Genomic DNA, 19338 nt, shown 5'->3' with positions numbered 1-19338 from the left:
GACAGCTTGACTGAAGTTTTAAATAAGCCACTCATAACCTTTGGAGGCTCATATCTTTTAGCATTCAAATTAGGAAGGACAGGTGATTTAAAACAGTTGTTCCCTGCCAGTATTAACCCCTGTCTAGATTATTTTGCCATTAAGCCAGGGCTGGTCTTTTATGCTGATGACAAGTGAAATACCAAGGGTAGAGCAAACCATATGCTCCAAGCTCTGTTTGACGTCTTTTCCCACTGGAGTAATTACCATGTTTGGATTTTGGGGGAAGCAGTTACAAATGAATATCAACTTACAGCAGCCACCATCGTCGTGTTCTCACACTTCTCTTTGGTTGTTAATAAAAGATGGTGCAGTTTGCCATCTAGTCTCAGCTGTTTGGTAAGTAAAGGAAATTTATTCCTTCTCGTCCTTTGTCCTGCATCCTCATTATTTGTACAGTGGCAGCAACATTTAAAAATAAAATCAGCCCTGATAAAGTGCTGTTGACTGTGTGACCATCTAGTTGGACTAGTCCATCAAGAACTTGAAATTCAGCCACTGCGTCCCCTTTTAACTACCATGAAGGCAGTAAAGTGTCTCTGTTTTAGAGACTTGATTTGAAGTTAGTGGAAGAGTTAGAAAGTTAGAATGCTAGGGTGTACACTGCTCCTCTGAAATAAGAGCTGTGTGATAAAATCACATGTGACTCCCCAAGAAAAATAACTTGAAACCTTAGAAGATCATGAACCTGTAACTCCTTTTGCTTCAGATCAGAACATTTCTGAAATTCTCATTCTTTACATATATGATTTTATCATAAGCACAATGATTTGGAGGTAACTTTACAGCTTCTTTCCTGACTTTTTCTTAACTACTGGGGAAAACAGGACACAGTATTGAAGCATTTTGCTTAGGGCCTTGATTCTGGTGACTTTGTTCTTCCCAGCAGGGCTCCGTCAGTAAATTATGCTGTAATCTGATAACTCTAAATGGTAGGGATTTTTGTTGAGGGTTTTTTGTCTGTTTCCTTTGTGTACAGTATGAACTGTTCGTAGGCTGATTCCTTTCCCTTCAGTTCTTCTATACTAGTGAAAAGTAATGCAACTTAAGCCAGTTTACTGGAATGAGTAAACTGAAATTTGGGAATGTAGATAGAACAGAATGTCATGTAGTCAGAATATCACTAAATACCTTTTGGTTTGTATTTTATAAAGTCGGAAAGATTTTTCTGTTTGCTTTCTTTTAGGGGTTTTTGACCACCCCAGTCCTTCTTCCTTTTTTCTTTTGTCCCCTTGGTAGATTCTGCCAGAAAACTGACATCAGAATGTCATGGTTTTTTGTCTTTTTTTTTTTCTTCTTTAATCTTCCCCCGAGAACATGTTCATTGATTTTTAGGGAGAGAGGAAGTAAGAGAGAGAGAGAGAAACATTGATGTGAGAGGTTGCTTCCTGCAAGTACCCTGACTGGACCAGGGACCAGGGTTGGGTAGGGAGGATTGAGCCTGGAACCTAGGTATGTGCCCTGACCTGGGAATTGAACCTGCAACCTTTTGGTGTACAGGACACAACTGAGCCACACAGCCAGGGTGAAATGTCATTGTTTTTGATCAATCATTTATTTCTGCCATGGCTGCTCAAGTCTTTGAATATCAGAATAGTATGTTTGCTTGTTAATTTCTGTGTGCTGTTCTGGGTTGATATAAAACTCTTTTGAGTAATAACTTTGCTCAAATATGTGTTAGGTACTAACTATTACATATTTTATCAGCCTATTTTTCTTTGATAATATAATGAAAGCTGTGGCCTGTGAAGTGAACAACAGAGATAACATTAGGCCAAAGACAGAACAGGAGAGAAGGTGGTTATTTTATCATTTAATATGGATATTTCCTAGGATTTGGGGATATTCTTACTTGACATAAAGCAAGCAGCAAGACCAAAGTTGTCATTTTCTTTTTTCTTTTTACTAGATGTATTTTCTTGATCAAGGATAAAAGTATACTTCAGGAAGTATGTTATCTTCTGATAACCTGGCAGAGGGAATCTCTGTTTCTCTCTGTTCCAAACATCAGCCCCACCATTCAGTCTCAGAGAGTGGACTAATGGTGTTTCCTAAAGGAAACCCCTTCCTAGCCCATTTCCCCTATTGCACTTCACTTCTCCACCCTTTCCTATCAAAAGAGAGCATTTAGTTTCTACATATGTGTTGATCCTGTTTTGTTCATGTCTCTCATGAGCTGCTTATTTCTTTTAACTGTTTCCTGGTGAAGTGAACTTATTTTTTCCTCCACCCCTCTATCTTTTTAAACTTCTTCTCCAATTGTTTTTTCTTCTGTGAAATTTCACTCTGTTCTTTTTAAAAATATATATATATATATTTATTGATTTTAGAGAGAGGAAGGGAAAGGGAGAGAGAGAGTTGAAACATCAATGATGAGAGAGTCATTGATCGGCTGCCTCCTGCACGCCCCCGACTGGGGATCGAGCCCGCAACCCGGGCATGTGCCCTGACCGGGAATCGAACTATGGTCTCCTGGATCCTAGGCCAACGCTCAACCGCTGAGCCATGCCTGGCTGGGCCACTCTGTTCATTTGTAATGACTGTGTACAATATGTATTAACTGATAAACATCTGATTCTTGGAAAATATCCTTATTACTGGAGTCCGAAGAAGATTTTAGCAAAAAGAGAGGAGGGCAGGTTCCTAGTACAGAGGTCAATACATTATTATTTGCCTTATATTCTTTTTTACTTTTTATTATTTTTGTTAATTCTCACCTGAAGATATTTTTTCCATTGATTTTTTTAGAGAGAGTGGAAGGGAGATAGGGGAGAGCGAGCAATTAGGTGAGAGAGAGAGACAGAGAGAGAAAGAGAGAGAGAAACATCAATGAGAGAGAGACACATCGATTGGTGCCTCCTGCACATGCCCTCACCAGGGCCAGGGATTGAATCTGAGACCTGGCCTGCACTCTAACCACAGAGCAAGAACACTGGACAGGGCTGCCTTGTATTTTTAACTGAGCAATATGGAATTAATCCAGAGTAAGCACTGCCCCAAAGAATCAGTGATGTTGATGGGAAGTGAGCCAAGGGAAGGTAAGCAAGGGAAGTTGGTAGAGAATGAGAAGAGGTGGTTTTTTTGGGGATATACGTATAATTAGCTAGAATAGAATATGTTAACTTACCTGTGCACAGCATAGGTAAACAAGCCTGGGAAACTTCAAATTTTCATTGACAAGAACCTGTAGAAAAGGGATGGCAGAGATTTCCTTGCACTGGTGGGTTGGGGGTGGGTACATTTTTGGGGCAATTAATGCTCAGTATATTGGTTTTGTTGGTTTTTTTAAAAATATATCTTTATTGATTTCAGAGAGAGGAAGGGGGAGGGAGAGAGAGAGAGATAGAAACATCAATGATGAGAGTCATTGATCAGCTGCCTCCTGTGCGCCCCGACAGGGGATCGAGCCCACAACCCCGGACATGTGCCCTGACCGGGAATTGAACTTCAGTCTCCTGGATCCTAGGTTGATGCTCAACCACTGAGCCACGCCCGACCAGGCTCAGTATATTGTTAAAGTTAGACTTTCTCTGCTGAAACATGTACATCCCAATCCAGCAAGATGTGTTGCCTTTTCAAGATAGAGCCAGGTTTGAAAATAGAATTAGGTGGTGGCAATCTGTCAGAAATCTCAGATAACACTCTCATGAGTGGTTTATCCAGGAGACTTCGGTCTTTTAAAGAAGGACTTGGATTTTTTTCATATTTTCAACCAAAATTTTAGTGCCAAGAGATACATATTTGAGGCCTGAAAACCATAACATTTGCCCTGGAGAAGTAGAAGCAGATATTTTAATTTAAAACTTCTCATTTTTCAAATGAGGAAACTGAAGTTCAGAGAGATTGTTACTAGTTGCAGAGCTGTTGCATTAAGGCTGTATTAGTAAATTTGTGGCTCAGTCCTTGCTACTTAGTTGGCTCTTAGCCAAGGTGTCTCCAGGCCTGGTAGATCAAACTGCTTTCCAGCTTTTAGTTTCTAGGAGCATCCTTGCCTTTTCTAATTTTTCCTAGAAGATCCTTAGGAAAAATTGGCACTTGCTGGAAAACACAATTTAGCTTTTCTTTGAGGTGTGGCTTGGTTTCTTCATTGGCTTGGTTTAGTCCTTACTGAGGGTATAGTAATGGTACTTTTTTTTTTTTTTTTTTTTTAAATGCTATCTCATAGTTGTGTGCTCAGCAATACTTCTCATGAGGCAGCTGACATTTTAGACAATTTTTGAGTATTTTCATTTGGAGAGTATATTGTGCCTCCCACCTGCTAGGGTATACAGTAGTTAAAATGGCTTTCAGTATTTCAAGTTAAGATGACCAGAGAGATTGCTTCAGATAGTCTAGCAAACATCTTGGCTGATTGTGCGTGGTTTTTTAAATCTTTTAAAGCCTCTGTCTCTCAATCTTAATCAACCAAGACACCCCCTAAGAGATAGCATTTTGCTTCTGAAAAGCTTGCTTGTCTCTTTGTGCTTTGTGTAGAAACTATTGACATATTTACATAGTAGTGTTGGCAGGTCATTGAGTTGTGCCTCTGGGATTGCTTCTCTATGACCTGTTCAGGCACAATTCCAGCTGTCTGAGGAATGCACATCCGGCCAGCCTCTAGTGTCTCCAAATTATATGTATACTTCAAACACTGAAGTCAGTCATACACTGCCTCTTAGTTTCTCATCTGGTGGATGATGTCATCTCATCTCCGATGGAAATATTTCTGCTCTGAAAATGCTGGGAGAGGCTCTGGTATTAAGGCCAACTCTGTTTTGTTCCACATACTGGGTGGAGGGACTTTTCTTTGGAGCTGAAAATAGCTTTGTTTCAATGATCTTTCATTCCCAACTTATTCCCCCTCTGAAGTTTGCCTTTTTCACACTTTGCAGTCATATGGATGTTTTTACTCTTCCTTTACATTTTGGATCTTAGTCTCCAGTGGTTTAGCAGTAGCAAGCAAATTTATGGAGAGTCACTGTGGTGTTTTAACAAGGGGCTAGAAACCAGGCCCCCCAGTACCTTTTTCACCAGAAACACAATTTTGGGTTAGGCCAAGGACCAAGATGGAGTGCTTCCTTAAGACTAGTTCGGGGTTACTCAGAAAAATTTTTTGACATGATGTGATGATTCACCTTTGTATTTTAGCAAGAATTGATTGGTTTCCACTTTTGCACTTGACTGCTTCAGCTGTTTCAAAATTATTTTAGTAACATTAAAGATTTCCCAGCTTATTTTCATAATTTAGAGGCAAGGTCTTTTATATTTTTCAAGTTTTGTCAGCCAGGAGATATGCTGAAATTATGTATCCCTGTTTTATAGGAGCAATTATATTCTGAAGGATATAAAAAATAAACTTCTTCAAAGAGAACCTCATATATGCTGATACAGGTTTGTTTCAGGTTGAATAGGCATCTCAAAGTAATATGTAGTAGAGAAAGATTGAGTATATAGGAATCATGCCTTTTTTTTTTTTTTTTACTCCTCACCTGAGGTCATGTTCATTGATTTTTTTAGAGCGAGGGGAAGAGGGAAGGAGGAAGGAAGGGGGAGAGAAAGAGAGAGAAAGAAACATTGATCATTTGCCTCCAGTACACTCCCCGAGGGATCAAACCCACAACCTAGGTATGTGCCCCTGACCTGGAATTGAACCCGCAACCTTTCGGTGTATGGGGGATGCTTCAACCAACTGAGCTACACCAGCTAGGGCTGGGACTCTTGCTTTTAAGGGAAAAAAAAAAAAAAAAAAATTTTTTTTTAAAAAAAATAAAACGTTTATTATCCTCTTAAAGAAAAAAATTTTTTTAAGGGTCATGCTTATTTGTAGCTTGGGATTGTTAGCAGCATTCAAGGTATTGTCTTATTTTCCTTCTAGCTTTCTCTTCAGTGTTATAGTGTAGTTGTAATGAGCTTGCGTTAATGTGTGGAGCAGGGAATGATGTTGACCTGTATGTGTGGGACTGCTGAATGGTGGTTTACTGGGAAAAATGGGCTATAAAGTAAAAAGAATGACAATAAAGCCACCTGTGTATATCTCTTTTCATTAATTGTTCAATTATCTATTTAATCATTTGTTATAGAAAATTCATATGGACAAGGAAAAATAGAAATTTAAAGTTAAAAAATTAACCTAACCCCACTATCCAAGATAGTCATATTTTAACATTTTGGTATATGATCTTCTGGACCTTTTCTATGTATGTAAATGTGAATTTATAGATAATTATTTTTCAAAAACATGGTACTATATTATTTTTTTACCTTTTCCAACAACTTATTGTGACATCCTATCATAAGTAATGGTTATATACTATCCCATTTTATGATTACACCACAATTTATATCAGCAGTCCTCTATTGTTCATTTGGAGTCTTTCCAATTATTTTATCTATCCAATTATTATAACAGTGCTGCATTAGATAGCTTCATATATACATCTTTGTCCACTTGACTGTTTCCTTAGGATAAATTCCCACCTCTAGGTCAATTTGTACATTTTTGTATTTAAGGCTTTTTGCTAGGTATTGCCAAATTGCCCTCTAAGAGTGGAAGGAAGTTCCTCAAGTAAAGTGAATACATACTTCTTAAAAGATTAGAAGCCTGCATGCAAAGGAGTTTTTATATCTCTAAATTTTTTGCCAATCTGAAATCACTCCAGAGGGAAATGATTTGGGTTATAAGTTTTAAAGGATATGCTTATTCTGTTGTAAGTAAGTACAATCCCAGAAGTAAGTGATAACTTTCTGTTTTTCCTCATTCAGGTTTCAACTTTCTGTGCTGTGGGGTCAAGAGTAAGAGAGGTAGATCTGATGTATATCTGCTGAAGAAGCATGAGCTCCGCAGTAACTAGCAGCCAGCTGCTCTTCCCCATAACAGTTGCAGAGTTTTTGTAGTGGAAGACCTTCTGAGAAGGCTGTGGATTTCTTATAAACATAATTTACTTGAGCTTCCATTTCCCTTTGCCCTCTCCAGAAAAGATGCTATCTTAACATAGAAATATCTTTCTCACAGTTTCACAGCGTAATTCCCTAACCTTTTGTCTCCCTCGAACTCTTCCCGTAACTTCATTTTCTTTTGTTTTAGTAAATGAGTCTCAATTCTTTTTCTTTTCCCTCTCTGCTGCACCTCTCATTTCCCTGACTCTTCTTATGGGGTTTCTTAATTTACAATGATAATAATTGCTTATATTTATAGGGTATATATTGCATATTAAGTATTCTACATGACTTATTTCTCATAACAGCCCTATGAGGTACATATTATTTCTCCATTTTATAGATAGGTAACCAAGGCCCAGAGAATTTTAATAAACTTGTCCAAGGTTACCTAGTTAGTAAATGGTGGATCTCATATTCAAACCTAGCAAACCTAGGTGTTCTGATTTCAGGGCCCACAGTCCTACCTGCTTTGCTGTTATTGCTTCCTCACTAACCTGAAAGTCTGTGTGCAAACTAACTTGACTTTAAACCAGATTAAATATTTGTTGTTGAATGGGTACTGACTGAACCAGTAGTCCTTGATGAAGGAGAGAATAGTACAGAAGGGAACTCGCCCTTCTGACTTTAGCTCTCCTTAAAAAAGCAACAAACTTCTGACCTCCTGTTGTATAATAATATGTGGAGTTGTTGATCATCATTTCAGAAAATATTTTTGAAGTTTTAATGTGAATTTATGCCAAGGATTGGTAACTGATTCTACAGTAAATGCCAAGATCCCTAAAACTAAACAAGATTTTGCCTCTCAGCTGCCCTCCTTTTGTCCATGGCACATTCAGTAATCATAAGCCTTATGCTTTTAATCAGAGCAAGTCAAGATCCCTCATATACCAAAAGGAAAACTAATCTGAGATGGAAGGAACTCTTTTTTCCCCCTCTGTTAAAGTTATTGAGGTCTTACCACAAAGACAAAAAGGTACTCTCTACTACTAGTGAGGACCTTAATATCTGTAAAACTGTGAAACTACTCTTTCAAGTATCAGACTTGAAAGACAGTTTCTTCTCCTCTAGAATACTGGCATTGTGTGGTTCAGAACAAGGATAATCTCACTAAAAGAAGTGAGATCTATTTTTGCCAGTGACATTATGACTGTTAGCAGAGGAACAGTGTTGTTATTGTTAACCTGCTTGAGAGGAACTGAAGGAGGAGGACTCTGCTCTTAATCCTCTATCAGTGAATACGAAAAATAGATTTTCTTGTTTCAAGGGAGGGGGGTACCTCAGGGAAGAAAATATATGTTCATTTTATCCATTAGCAATTCTGAGGGTTATTTAATTTGTTAGAGCATTCTAGTGCTTTCTTGTCCCTCCTAGACTCTAGTTCCCTAGGAAATGAAAACAAAAGATGGTTTAGGAAAAAAAGAGTTGAATTGGGGGTTAGGAATGTGGATTCCAATTCTGGCTCTGTCACCACCTTTGCTCTCTGATTTTGAGCACATCCTTACGTTCTGTGCTTTTATTTGTAAAAAACAGGATTAGACTAAAAATCGTAAAGGCCTTTTCTGAATGATTTTTTCTTAATATAAGTGGTTATTGATTTGTTAGCTTGAAAGTAGGCCAGTAGCTTCACTTGCAGCTGAAAGAGCTAAGTTCTTAACTTGTTCGATTTAAAAATCAGCTTTCATTAGCAGCTATAGATTTCAGTCAGACTGAGCGTGCCTAGGCTAGAATTAAAACACACAAATTCCCAAAGTGAGCACACTCTTGGTTCTCTAGGTCTTAAATGTTTTCTTCTTTCAGCAGAGGAACTAGGGCTTGAAATTCCTATGACTGGATGTGGATCATCTGGTAGCCCACTCAGGAATAAGCTCTTCGAACCATTATTCTTTCTGATGCAGCGTGTGCGTCATGGCTTTATTTTTTGCTTCCAGTAGAGCAGCATTAGCTAGTTGTTTACAGTGCTTCTTGTTCCAGGGCCTGTTAATAAGTAGGAGTCCCATAGTCTGAAGGAAATAAACTGTGGGCATGAATTGGGAAGTTTGTATAATATAAAAATAATTTCTCTGTTAGAACTTCATCCTTGATGCTTGCTTTTACTAGAGAAAACCTCTCAGAAAGAAGCCAGCTCAGACGAAGAAGCTTGATTATCTAGACTTGCTTTCTTTTCTTCTATGGTATTTTTCCCCCTAAACTTCTGATTGTAGAAATTTTCAGACATATACAAAGTATAGAGAAGAGTGTAATGAACCTCCATGGCTCATCAGCTGGCTTCAACAGCAACATTTTGCCAGTTTTACATCTATTATCCTCCAGTCCCCCACCTCCACCCCTGGGATACTTTAAAGCAAACCCAGTCTTCATGTGATTTCAGCCATAAATACTTCAGAATGTATTTCTACAGATAAGGACTCTATTTTGGGGGGAGAGGGAGTTGTAACATTATCATGGTAGCATTGTCAGTAGCTTAACATCTACAAAATTGAAAAAGATTTAATTTCTCCTCTCAAGGCCCCTGTCTCAGGAATCTTTAGCTTATTTTCTAATCAGCATCCAAACAAGTTTCACACATTTATTATATTTGGTGGATACGTCTCTTAAGTTCCTGATTAAAACAATTCCCACACCCTGTAGTATTGTTTTGAGGGCTGAACAAGATAAATGTTTGTAAATTTTTAAAGTGCTATAAAAATATACATTGTTTGGTCAGTGAAGAGAAATGGCCTTTCTAAAAACATATCAGTGTTTCAGTTTAGTCTTATAGTCAGCATTAAGGTGAAATAGGGTAATGTGGAGATGCCAAGTGATGGAGAAAAAAGAAATATTGTGAGCTCCTCCGCGTCAGGAACATATACCCCTTCCAAAAGGACCTAGCGTAATTCCTGCCATATAACAGATGATCCATAAGTAGTTGTTGAATAAATGAATGGGCAGGGAGCGGATATAATTCTGCATTGAACTGGTGCTGAGATGTGTTGAAATTGAGCCAATGAGGAGACGCTGGTTTAGGACCTTCTCTATAGCTTTTATAGCCAAGCTGTCAGCCTCTATAACCCACTGTGGGTAATTTGCTCTCTCCTTTCTTATAGCACATGCCACGTTTCCTAGAGTGAACTAATGATGATGTAGACATACTCATAATAATCCTTCAGAGTTTTGACTTAGAAGGGGAGAGGCAGGTTTCCAGATTACTCAGGAAAAATGTTTTTCTCTGAAAAAGGTAAATTTTAACATTGGACCTCTACTCTCCACTCAGTTTCCCTACCCAAAAAGAGGATGATTATATATGGATCATGGATATGGATTATAAAGTGATAATATGTTCTTATCAGAAAGTATTTTTCACAGAGATGTTAGAAAAACTTTCTGTTGAATAGTACTCTAGTCTTATTCATGAGGATGAATCTCATTATTTCCAAGCCGGGAGTTGGTCTTTTCTCTCTTTTTTTTTCTTTTCACTTTTCTTCCTTCCCTTCCCTTCCCTCTGCTCCTCCTCCTCACTTATTTTTTTCTTTCTCTGTATATGTAGAAGAGAAAGCTTATTATGAGGTGACTAGGCACCATGCTGGTGACTCTTTAGTCTTGTGTACTTCCTCAGTAGACAGTTTCTCATGGACAGAGCTTTGGGCTATTTGGTCAGTCCTTAGCAGACAGTATCTGGTTCCCTGAAATGTCACTCTGCTCTTCATTGGGTTTCTGGACCAAGCTGGGTGTTACACCGACATGGGTAAAATTCTCTTAAGTATTTTTCTCTTCCATTCTTTGGTAGGTTGGAGCTCTGATCTGTCCCCAAGGGACAACAATTCAGGCAAGGAAGAGAATGAGTCTTGGGTCCTGATTCTCCTCCTCCCTGTTATTTTCATTATTATTATTTAGACCCCAATATCATTCTAACTGCTTCAGCTATATTGTTCTTGGGATTAATCCCAGCTTTGCAGTTATAGATAGCTAAGCAATTGGTACCAAAATTCCATTGAGTGAAGCTCTCCCACCCTCATTCTGCATACTTTTCAAGAGTTAGCAGCCCTAGGGCTATATTTTCATGTCATAAAACCAGGAAAGGTAGCAAAGTAGAACTTCTTGGAAGGAAGAAAGCCCCAAACCTAGTCCCTGCCTTGAAATCACTTATCTGCATTTTTCCCCTCCATTATTTACTCCATGCTTACAGAGGGCATTATTTTGTAGGTCAGACTGTCAGACTAGGACTGGATGTTGACTTTTCTTGGTTCTCCCAGATCCCTTGCAAACCCCTTCCTTGGGGGGAGAAGCAGAAGGGGTCGATTCAGGCACTGATCAAGGAGTCCAGAATCAGTGTTTGTCTTCTCAACTGAAAGTATACTGATTTCCTCATTGAGAATCACTGATTCTATAGTTATGTGTGTGTCCTTTCAGGAGGATATGTTGGAGGGGAGGGGTTTGGGAGGAGCCAAGTATTTTGAGATGCTAATTAAAATTTTATGATTATCTAGGTAATCATTAAACCTTACTGTGGGCTCAACTTTGCTCTTATATTAAAAATCACATATGACAACATATTTGGATAGCACTTTATAGTCCATAAAGTACTTTGAATTTAGCTTATCTAATCTTTATATAACCTAATATAGGTTCCTTTTCTTTTAGTTCAATATAGAGAATAATTTGTAACAGGGATTTGAACCCAGGTCTTCCATTATTATTTTTTATTTTTTTATATGTTTTTATTGATTTCAGAGAGGAGAGGAGAGGGGGAGAGAGATAGAAACATCAAAGATGAAAGTCATTGATTGGCTGCCTCCTGCACGCCCCCTGCTGGGAATTGAGCCTGAAACCTGGGCATGTGCCATGACCGGGAATCGAACTGCGATCTCCTGGATCATAGGTCAATGCTCAACCACTGAGCCACGCTGGCTGGGCAAGGTCTTAGCATTTTTAAATGGCTCAGCATGTTGATTTGCTCTTGGTTAAAAGGTTGTAAGATATAAAAGGTTTGACTACTGTTTTTATTGGTAGACACCTTAAATTTTGTAATAACTCAGTAGCAGTTTTAATTATAAATCTTAGTTGTCCTGGCTTTAGCTTAGGGTTCCCAGTCCTAATTTGCCTAGTCTTTCACCTGGGTGAAGTCAATCACCTTGTTAAAGATGAAGCATCCTACAAAAGATGTAGGTACTTGGGCTCTGCTGGGGTTTTTTCCAGTTTTCTGGGTTATTTTATGCAGCATGTCTTCCTAACAGCTAGGTGACATTTCCCTTGCCTCTTTTTTTGGAAGAGAAATGAAAACTATCTTGTTCCTCATTTTTTGCCACTCTGACTCACCATGAGGAAGGAAATTTTGCTGCTCAGCTTATTGCTACCAGAAATACTTGGTCTGTTCTACTAAGGGCTATTCTACCTCTCCTCTAAGCCCAACTACATTCTGAAATTCTCAGGGCGCCTAACCATTTGTCTTAAACAATTATTACTAGGGCTTTACCTGATTACTCTTAATCCCATGTGCCTCTGTTGCTGCCTCACCATTAATCTTTATATATATGGACTGGAACTAGTCTTCCTAGTCAGGTATTAACTTGTTATTGACGATTCATCCCATTTGGACTCCTCTTTTTAATTTTCTTCAATATGGCTAATCTTTATTCCTTTTGAATTCTTTAGAGCTAGATTGATGTGATATATCAGTAATCTTTGAAGATAAAGGCCAACATTCTCCATTATGAAAAGGGAAGAAAAGTCTGTCTTGCTGAGTGATGATGTGTCTTTGATATGATCATGGATAAAGATTATGGGAATGGCAAAACCTTCAGAATTGACTTAATCTTTCAGAGTATATTTTTCTATAGATACATCTTGTCACTTTCTGAACATGTTCTTGAAATCTTTTCTAAGTTTAAATGGATAAAAGTCATAAATAGTAATTACGAGATTTAACTACACACTTATCTTGCACACCTACACTGATTAAATATTTAGTAAGTAAAACTTACTTTAGTAAGTAAGGAAATGCCAACAAATTCCTGTTGAGTTTACAGCAGAAATCAAGACAAGGCTGTAGGGACGCAGAATCAGTTTCTGCTTGCACTGAATGCTTTTTCATTATTTTCACATTGCATTTTCTCATCCTTAGCCTCTTTCTTCATTTCCATAGATCAACTCTTTACCTTTTTCTGAAATAATTAACAGAGGAGTAAAACACCATAGATATGCTCTAAAAGTTCTCACCCTTCTAGTTCTACAGGAAACATTATTAATCAAGCTCCAGACTTTCCAATTACTCTTGGGTCTCTTATGCCCTTTTTCTTTCAGCCATGGTATCAAATGAGACCTTCTGACTCTGATGGGTAAATGAATCAAGAACAGACATTTCCGAGAGAAAATATGAGCACTTGAGTAAGAAAAGGGACTAGAACAGAAATGGAATGTGCTTAAGGGCTCTGTGAATATGAGAGCCATTCTCTGTCTAAAAGGTATCACAGAGCAAGAGGCTGGAGCTCATTGTTAGGTTTAATTTAACTCAAACCCTCATTGTTTCAGTGTGCAGGATAGAGATGTCTGAGTGTGTGTATACATACTTATGATTGTGTTTTATTATTTTTTAATAGCATCTGGAACCAAGAGATCCATAGCATCAGAGGTAAGTTTCTTATTGATACATGGGTTCTAAAACTTTAATTCTGCGATAGAAGGAGACCTGGTTCTGACATCTTTATTTTCCCCATTTAAGTCTTGGGAGCTAGACAGGGTATGTCTGTTTGGTAAACTAGAAATTATACAACTTTACTTTTGTTGCAGTTTATTTTAATTTTAAAAATAAATTTATTGATTGTAAAGAGAGAGAGGAAGGGGGAGAGAGAGAGTAACATCATTTTGTTATTCCACTTATTTATGCATTCATTGGTTGATTCTTGTATGTGTCCTGGCTGGGGTACAAACCCTCAACCTTGGCGTATTAAAACATATGTTTCCAGTCCAGCTGACATGGTTCAGTGGTTGAGTGTCAACTTATGAACCAGGAGATCGCGGTTCAATTCCCAGTCAGAGCACATATGGTTGCTGGCTTGATCCCCAGCAGGGGCATGCAGGAGGCAGCTGATCAGTGACTCTCTCTCATCATTGATGTTTCTATCTCTCTCTCCCTCTTCCTCCTCTCTCTCTGAAATCAATAAAAATATATTTTATATATATATATATATATGTTTTCATTGATTTATTATATTATATATATATATACACATATATATATATATGTTTTCATTGATTTCAGAGAGAGAGGAAGGGGGGAGAGAGAAACATCAGTGAGAGAGAAACATCAACATTGATTGGCTTCCTCCTGCTGGGGATGGAGCCCACAGCCTGGGCACATGCTCTGTCTGGGAATCAAATGGGCAACCTCCTGGTGCTTGGGTCGACACTCAACCTCTGAGCCACACCAGCCAGGCAATTTAGTACATTTTTAATGTACCAAATGCAGTATACCAAAGAATGAGTAATGTACCTAAGTGACCTGTATAGGTATTCTTTTTCTTTTTTTTAATCCTCACCCAAGGATATTTTATCCATTATTTTTTTAGAGAGAATGTAGGGAAGGGAAGTGGTGGGGGGAGAGAAACATCAAGACAAATGGGTTGAGCCTGCAACCCCGGTATGTGCCCCTGACTGGGACTCAAACCTGTGACCCTTTGGTCCGCGGGCCATCGCTCTAACCACTGGGAAAAACTGGCCAAGGCTGTATAGGTATTCTTAGTTAATCTTGCAGACAACTCCTCTGAGGGAAATACTGTAATCCATATTTTACAGATGAAGAAAATGTAGACTAGAGGTTCTATAGCTTGCCCAAAGTCACAGAGTTAATAAGGGATTTGTAAGTGTGGAATTCAAACCCAGACAGTCCAACACTGAAGCCTGCTCTCTTGTGTTGCTCTTCCTGCCTCTGATTGCACAGTTTCAGTGAATTTGAATAACTTATTTTAACTATACAGAAGCTAATTTCCCAAGTTTTTCTTTTCTGTGCAGAATACTTTTTATTTGCTTAACTTTCTTCCCAGTCCTCTTCTTGCCTCTCTCCTGGGTTTTGTGACAGTGCTTCAGTATGTGGGACCTTTTGTCCTGGGATTTTAGGCTTTTCTCTTAGAATATCTTCTAAAAATTTTGAGGTTATATACAGAGGATTTTCTGGCACTAAGGGCCTTATAAGCAAGAAAGAAGTAGAACTTGAATATCAGGTCCTAAGATCGTGACGTTCTATTTTCACTAGTCTTTTTGCCTTCTGGCTTATTAACTTAATGAGTATTGACATCATGAAGAATACCTTCCTGTCTGTTGTGCTGGCATTTTGGCTGTGGGGAATAGCCTTCTAGGCTCTGCTCTACTGGTTTTACTTCTTATTTCAGGAGCTGATATGTTGGTAGAAAACAAAGGCATATCATGTTCTCAGGAATCTCTTCAAGGCACTGAGGCCCTTACCCTATCTCAGAGGAGTCATCTTATTGCCTCAGCCTTTTAATTCCTGGTTCGCAGTACTTGCATTTGCCAGTGGCAAGATAATTTCTCATGTAAATTCAGTTTGAGCAGTTAGCATTCAGATTGGGTTGAAGGTTAAAGGGGTGGTAATTTCTGAAAGGAAGCTGATTGAAAAAAAGAAAGGATCTGTAGAACTCTACTATCTACCTGTCTTGTTTTTGTGTACTTCTCCTGTTTCTACTTTTCTTTAATTATATTCATTTTTACTTTGTATGTCATCATTCTGAGGACCAAAGGTGAATTATGCATTCCTCGTGTTCTTTCAGCCAGTTAATTCACTGGGCAGCAATACTGTAGCTGTGTGTTTGCATGGGGCGGGTCTTCTGAAGATTTTATAAATGTTCATAACCTAAAAAGGGTATGTTAAGTGTTTTTATTTGTCATCACAGTTGCTGTTTGGTGTATTATGTGGGAATTAAATATTAATCTTGACTCTTCTTTTTCTAGGTGCCTTATGCCTCTGGCATGCCCATCAAGAAAATAGGCCACAGAAGTGTTGATTCCTCAGGAGAGACAACATATAAAAAGGTGTGTCTGGGTGGAACCCTTTCTTCTTACTCCAAGAAGGGATAGTCTTGTCCCCTTGATATTCTCTGTATTCTATCCCATTTCTTGATATCCTAAGCCTTTGCACAATAGCTGTCATTACAATGTGGACTTTAGAGTTTACTTCACAAAGGGTGGAGTTGTCTTCCATCTGTATATGTGTGATTAAATGAGAATGTTCTTAATGGACAAATCTGGTGTTGGATGCTATTTCACTGAGCTGAAGAAATTGGGTTTCCTTGTTAGGTATAAACAAGTAACAAGCCCTGAAGGCCATTCTTCCCTTGCTACAGGGAACCATGTCTCTTCAAGCCTTTCTGTCTTTCCTCTGGTGCTGGATATATATAAAATCAAGGCCATATCTCACCCAGCCTGGTGATACAGATAGATAGCAGGTCAAGTGTTCTTTTCTTCTTTGTGTGTATGTGTGTTTTAAAGCTTTTATTTTAATTTTATTATTTAATTTTATTTTTTTAATCCTCACTCGAGGACATTTTTATTGATTTTAGAGAGAGAGGAAGAGAGGAGGGAGAGAGAGGGAGGGAGGGAGGGAGAGGGAGGGAGGGAGAGACACAGACAGACATCTATGTGAGAGAGAAACATCGATCGACTGCCTCCGGTACACACCCTCACGAGGGGTTGAACCCACAACCTGGTTATGTGCCCTGACTGGGAATCGAACCTACAGCCTTTCTGCGTATGGGACCATGCTCCCACTGAACCACACTGGCCAGAGCGGGTTTTGTTTGTTTAAAGACTGTAGTTTCAGCTAGTGAATAGGGCCTAGAATAACTGCTTTCTGAGCTTTCTAATGGATTGGAATGATAGTAGTACTAGCCAAGAATAGGAAATGAAACTGATGAAGGGAAAACAGGAGAAAAGCATCCTGGGATGATCTCAGTTTTTCAGCTCTGGATTAATTTGGAGATCCCTAGCCTCCCCAAGGGACCGTGTTCAGCCTCCCATTTAGCACCTGTACCTTGTTTTATATAGGGCATGCAGATTTCTTCCATCATGTTTCTGGCCCACGTAAATTTTTCTTGTGTCTGTTCTCTGCCTTTACTGTATTGTCCCAAATAATAGAGGTAGCCAGCTCATTCTCAGTCAGGGACTTGACTCTCCCTAGGAATGGTACTGAGGCCAGTGTCAATCCCACAGACATTTATTGAGCTCTTTTTATGTGCTGACCATTGAGACAAAAAGGTGAGTTTCTAGTCTAATTAGAGAGGCAAACACTTGAAAACACTAGTTATAATTTTAATGCCTAATGAGGACTAATGTGGAATATAAGTAATATCTGATGAGATTTAGGAATGAGGAAAATCATATAGAACGAAACTATCTAGTAGAACTTCCCACAGTGATTGAAATGTACTATATTTGTTGTCCATTATGATAGCCACTAGTCATACTTGAATGTGGCTAGTAAGACTGAAGTAAATTAAAAAACAACAACTTTGTCTTCATTGATTTCAAAGAAGGGTAGAGAGGAGAGAGATAGAAACATCAATGATGAGAGAGTCATTGATTGGCTGCCTCCTGCACGTACCTACTGGGGGTCAAGCCTGCAATCTGGGCATGTGCCCTGACCAGGAATCAAACCACGATCTCCTGGATCATAGGTTGATGCTCAACCGCTGAGACACTCTGGCCGGGCAAGAAGTAAATTTTTAATTAATTTAAAATTAAATAGACATGTGGCTAGTGGCTACTGTACTGGACAGCACATATGTAGGTGATGTGGTATTTTTTCATGGGCTTGGAATCCTAGATTGTAAGAGTGGGGTTCTTGCATTTGTGTTTTAACCACAGTGTGATAATTTCTGAGAGAAGTGTTTAGATTTAAAATTGTGTGAGTCTTTTCAGACCTCTTCAGTTAGGAGGTTTTTGTTGTTTTTTTTCTCCCCCCCCCGCTCTATTGTCCTTAGAACACCAATTGGCCCTGCCTTAGAGGACTGAAGTTTCTATAGCTGGGTAGATAATCAGAACATCAGTTCATTTTAATTGCATTCTATATCAGATGAATAAAATCTTTAGAGTGCCCCAGATACTCTCGAGGAAGGAACTTTTGGAGTAAGACCTAAGATTGCTCTTTCAGTACAATATAACTTCCAAGTATAATGGATAGGAGGGAACACCTTGCCTAGCTGAGGCTGGCTAGGACAGTCCCACCTTTGCTACTCTGTATCTTTGGGTCCTTCCATTCTTTGCCAGGCTAAACTGCAACGTAAAACACGGGGATGGGGAAACTGGGTTAGTCTGAACTACTAGAAGGGCATTTGATTTCAAGTGCTCCTTCTGGCTCTTCCCTCCTGAGTTGTTATTTTAAAAAAAATATATTTTTTTATTGATTTCAGAGAGAGGAAGGGAGAGGGAGAGGGAGATAGTTTGAAACATCAATGATGAGAGAGGGTCATTGACTGGCTGCCTCCTGCACGGCCCTACCTGTGGATCAAGCCCGCAACCCGGGCAGGTGCCCTGACCAGGAATCAAACCACAGTCTCCTGGATCATAGGTCATTGCTCAACTGTTGAGCCACGCTGGCCAGGCCCTCCTGAGATTTTATTGCTATGATCAGATTTAGTACTAGCAACTTTACCTTTTTTTTTTTTTTTTTTTTGCGGGCACCAGGACCAACGATCACTAGCTGCCCTAATACCAAAAAATTATGCTTCCGAAATCTCTTGATGTCAATTCCGCACATAGAACAATCGAGCTGCGCTATGTGTGCCACACACGACAGAAGCCCTTGCAACTTTACCTTTATTTCCTTTCTGTTTCAGACAACCTCATCAGCCTTGAAAGGTGCCATTCAGTTAGGCATTACTCATACTGTGGGGAGCCTGAGTACCAAACCAGAGCGGGATGTCCTCATGCAAGACTTTTACGTGGTGGAGAGTATCTTCTTCCCCAGGTACAGAGGTTAACGTTCAGGATAATGTCCTGGAAAGTGTCCTTTTTCATATTAACCTCAGGGTCATTTTAGGGGCTTGGGTCTAATTTAGACGTGTACCATTCTTTTTTTTCTTTCTTTTTTTTAAAATATATCTTTTATTGATTTCAGAGAGAGGAAAGTAGAGGGAGAGAGAGAGATAGAAACATCAACAACAAGATAGTCGTTGATCGGCTGCCGCCCGTAATTTGGGCATGTGCCCTGACCGGGAATTGAACCCTGATCACCTGGATCCTAGGTCAGCGCTCAACCGCTAAGCTACGCCCGGCCGGGCGACGTGTGTACCATTCTTAACCTGATTTTAATCAAGGTGATGTGAGGCTCTAGAGTGTGGAGAGCAGATGCTGTCCTTTAGCTGTTTCCATGAGCCTCAGGCCTGTAGAATGAGCCCT

General features: G+C 39.1%; 1 protein-coding gene across 9 annotated transcripts in view; it reads left to right on the top strand.

The window, feature by feature from the left end:
* Positions 1 to 19338, top strand: part of PIP5K1A (phosphatidylinositol-4-phosphate 5-kinase type 1 alpha) — a 37656-nt gene that overhangs the window by 3302 nt on the left and 15016 nt on the right. For 5 of the 9 annotated variants that reach the window (XR_013997723.1, XM_081121497.1, XM_081121496.1 and 2 more), the window contains exons 2-5: positions 5536 to 5643; positions 13530 to 13561; positions 15895 to 15975; positions 18777 to 18907. Coding sequence is in view for 7 of the 9 variants with exons in the window: in XM_081121497.1 (XP_080977623.1) it covers positions 5536 to 5643; positions 13530 to 13561; positions 15895 to 15975; positions 18777 to 18907 (352 nt within the window). In the remaining 2 variants the exon portion in view is untranslated. The remainder of the gene's footprint in view (positions 1 to 5535; positions 5644 to 13529; positions 13562 to 15894; positions 15976 to 18776; positions 18908 to 19338) is intronic. The other 4 variants (XR_013997724.1, XM_081121495.1, XM_081121498.1 and 1 more) reach the window with 1 other exon arrangement.

This window comes from Miniopterus schreibersii (genome assembly GCF_964146895.1).
Source record: "Miniopterus schreibersii genome assembly, chromosome: 19".
Taxonomy (NCBI): domain Eukaryota; kingdom Metazoa; phylum Chordata; class Mammalia; order Chiroptera; family Miniopteridae; genus Miniopterus; species Miniopterus schreibersii.
The sequence above is the reverse complement of the archived record's forward strand: the minus strand, read 5'-3'. Positions and strand labels throughout refer to the sequence as shown.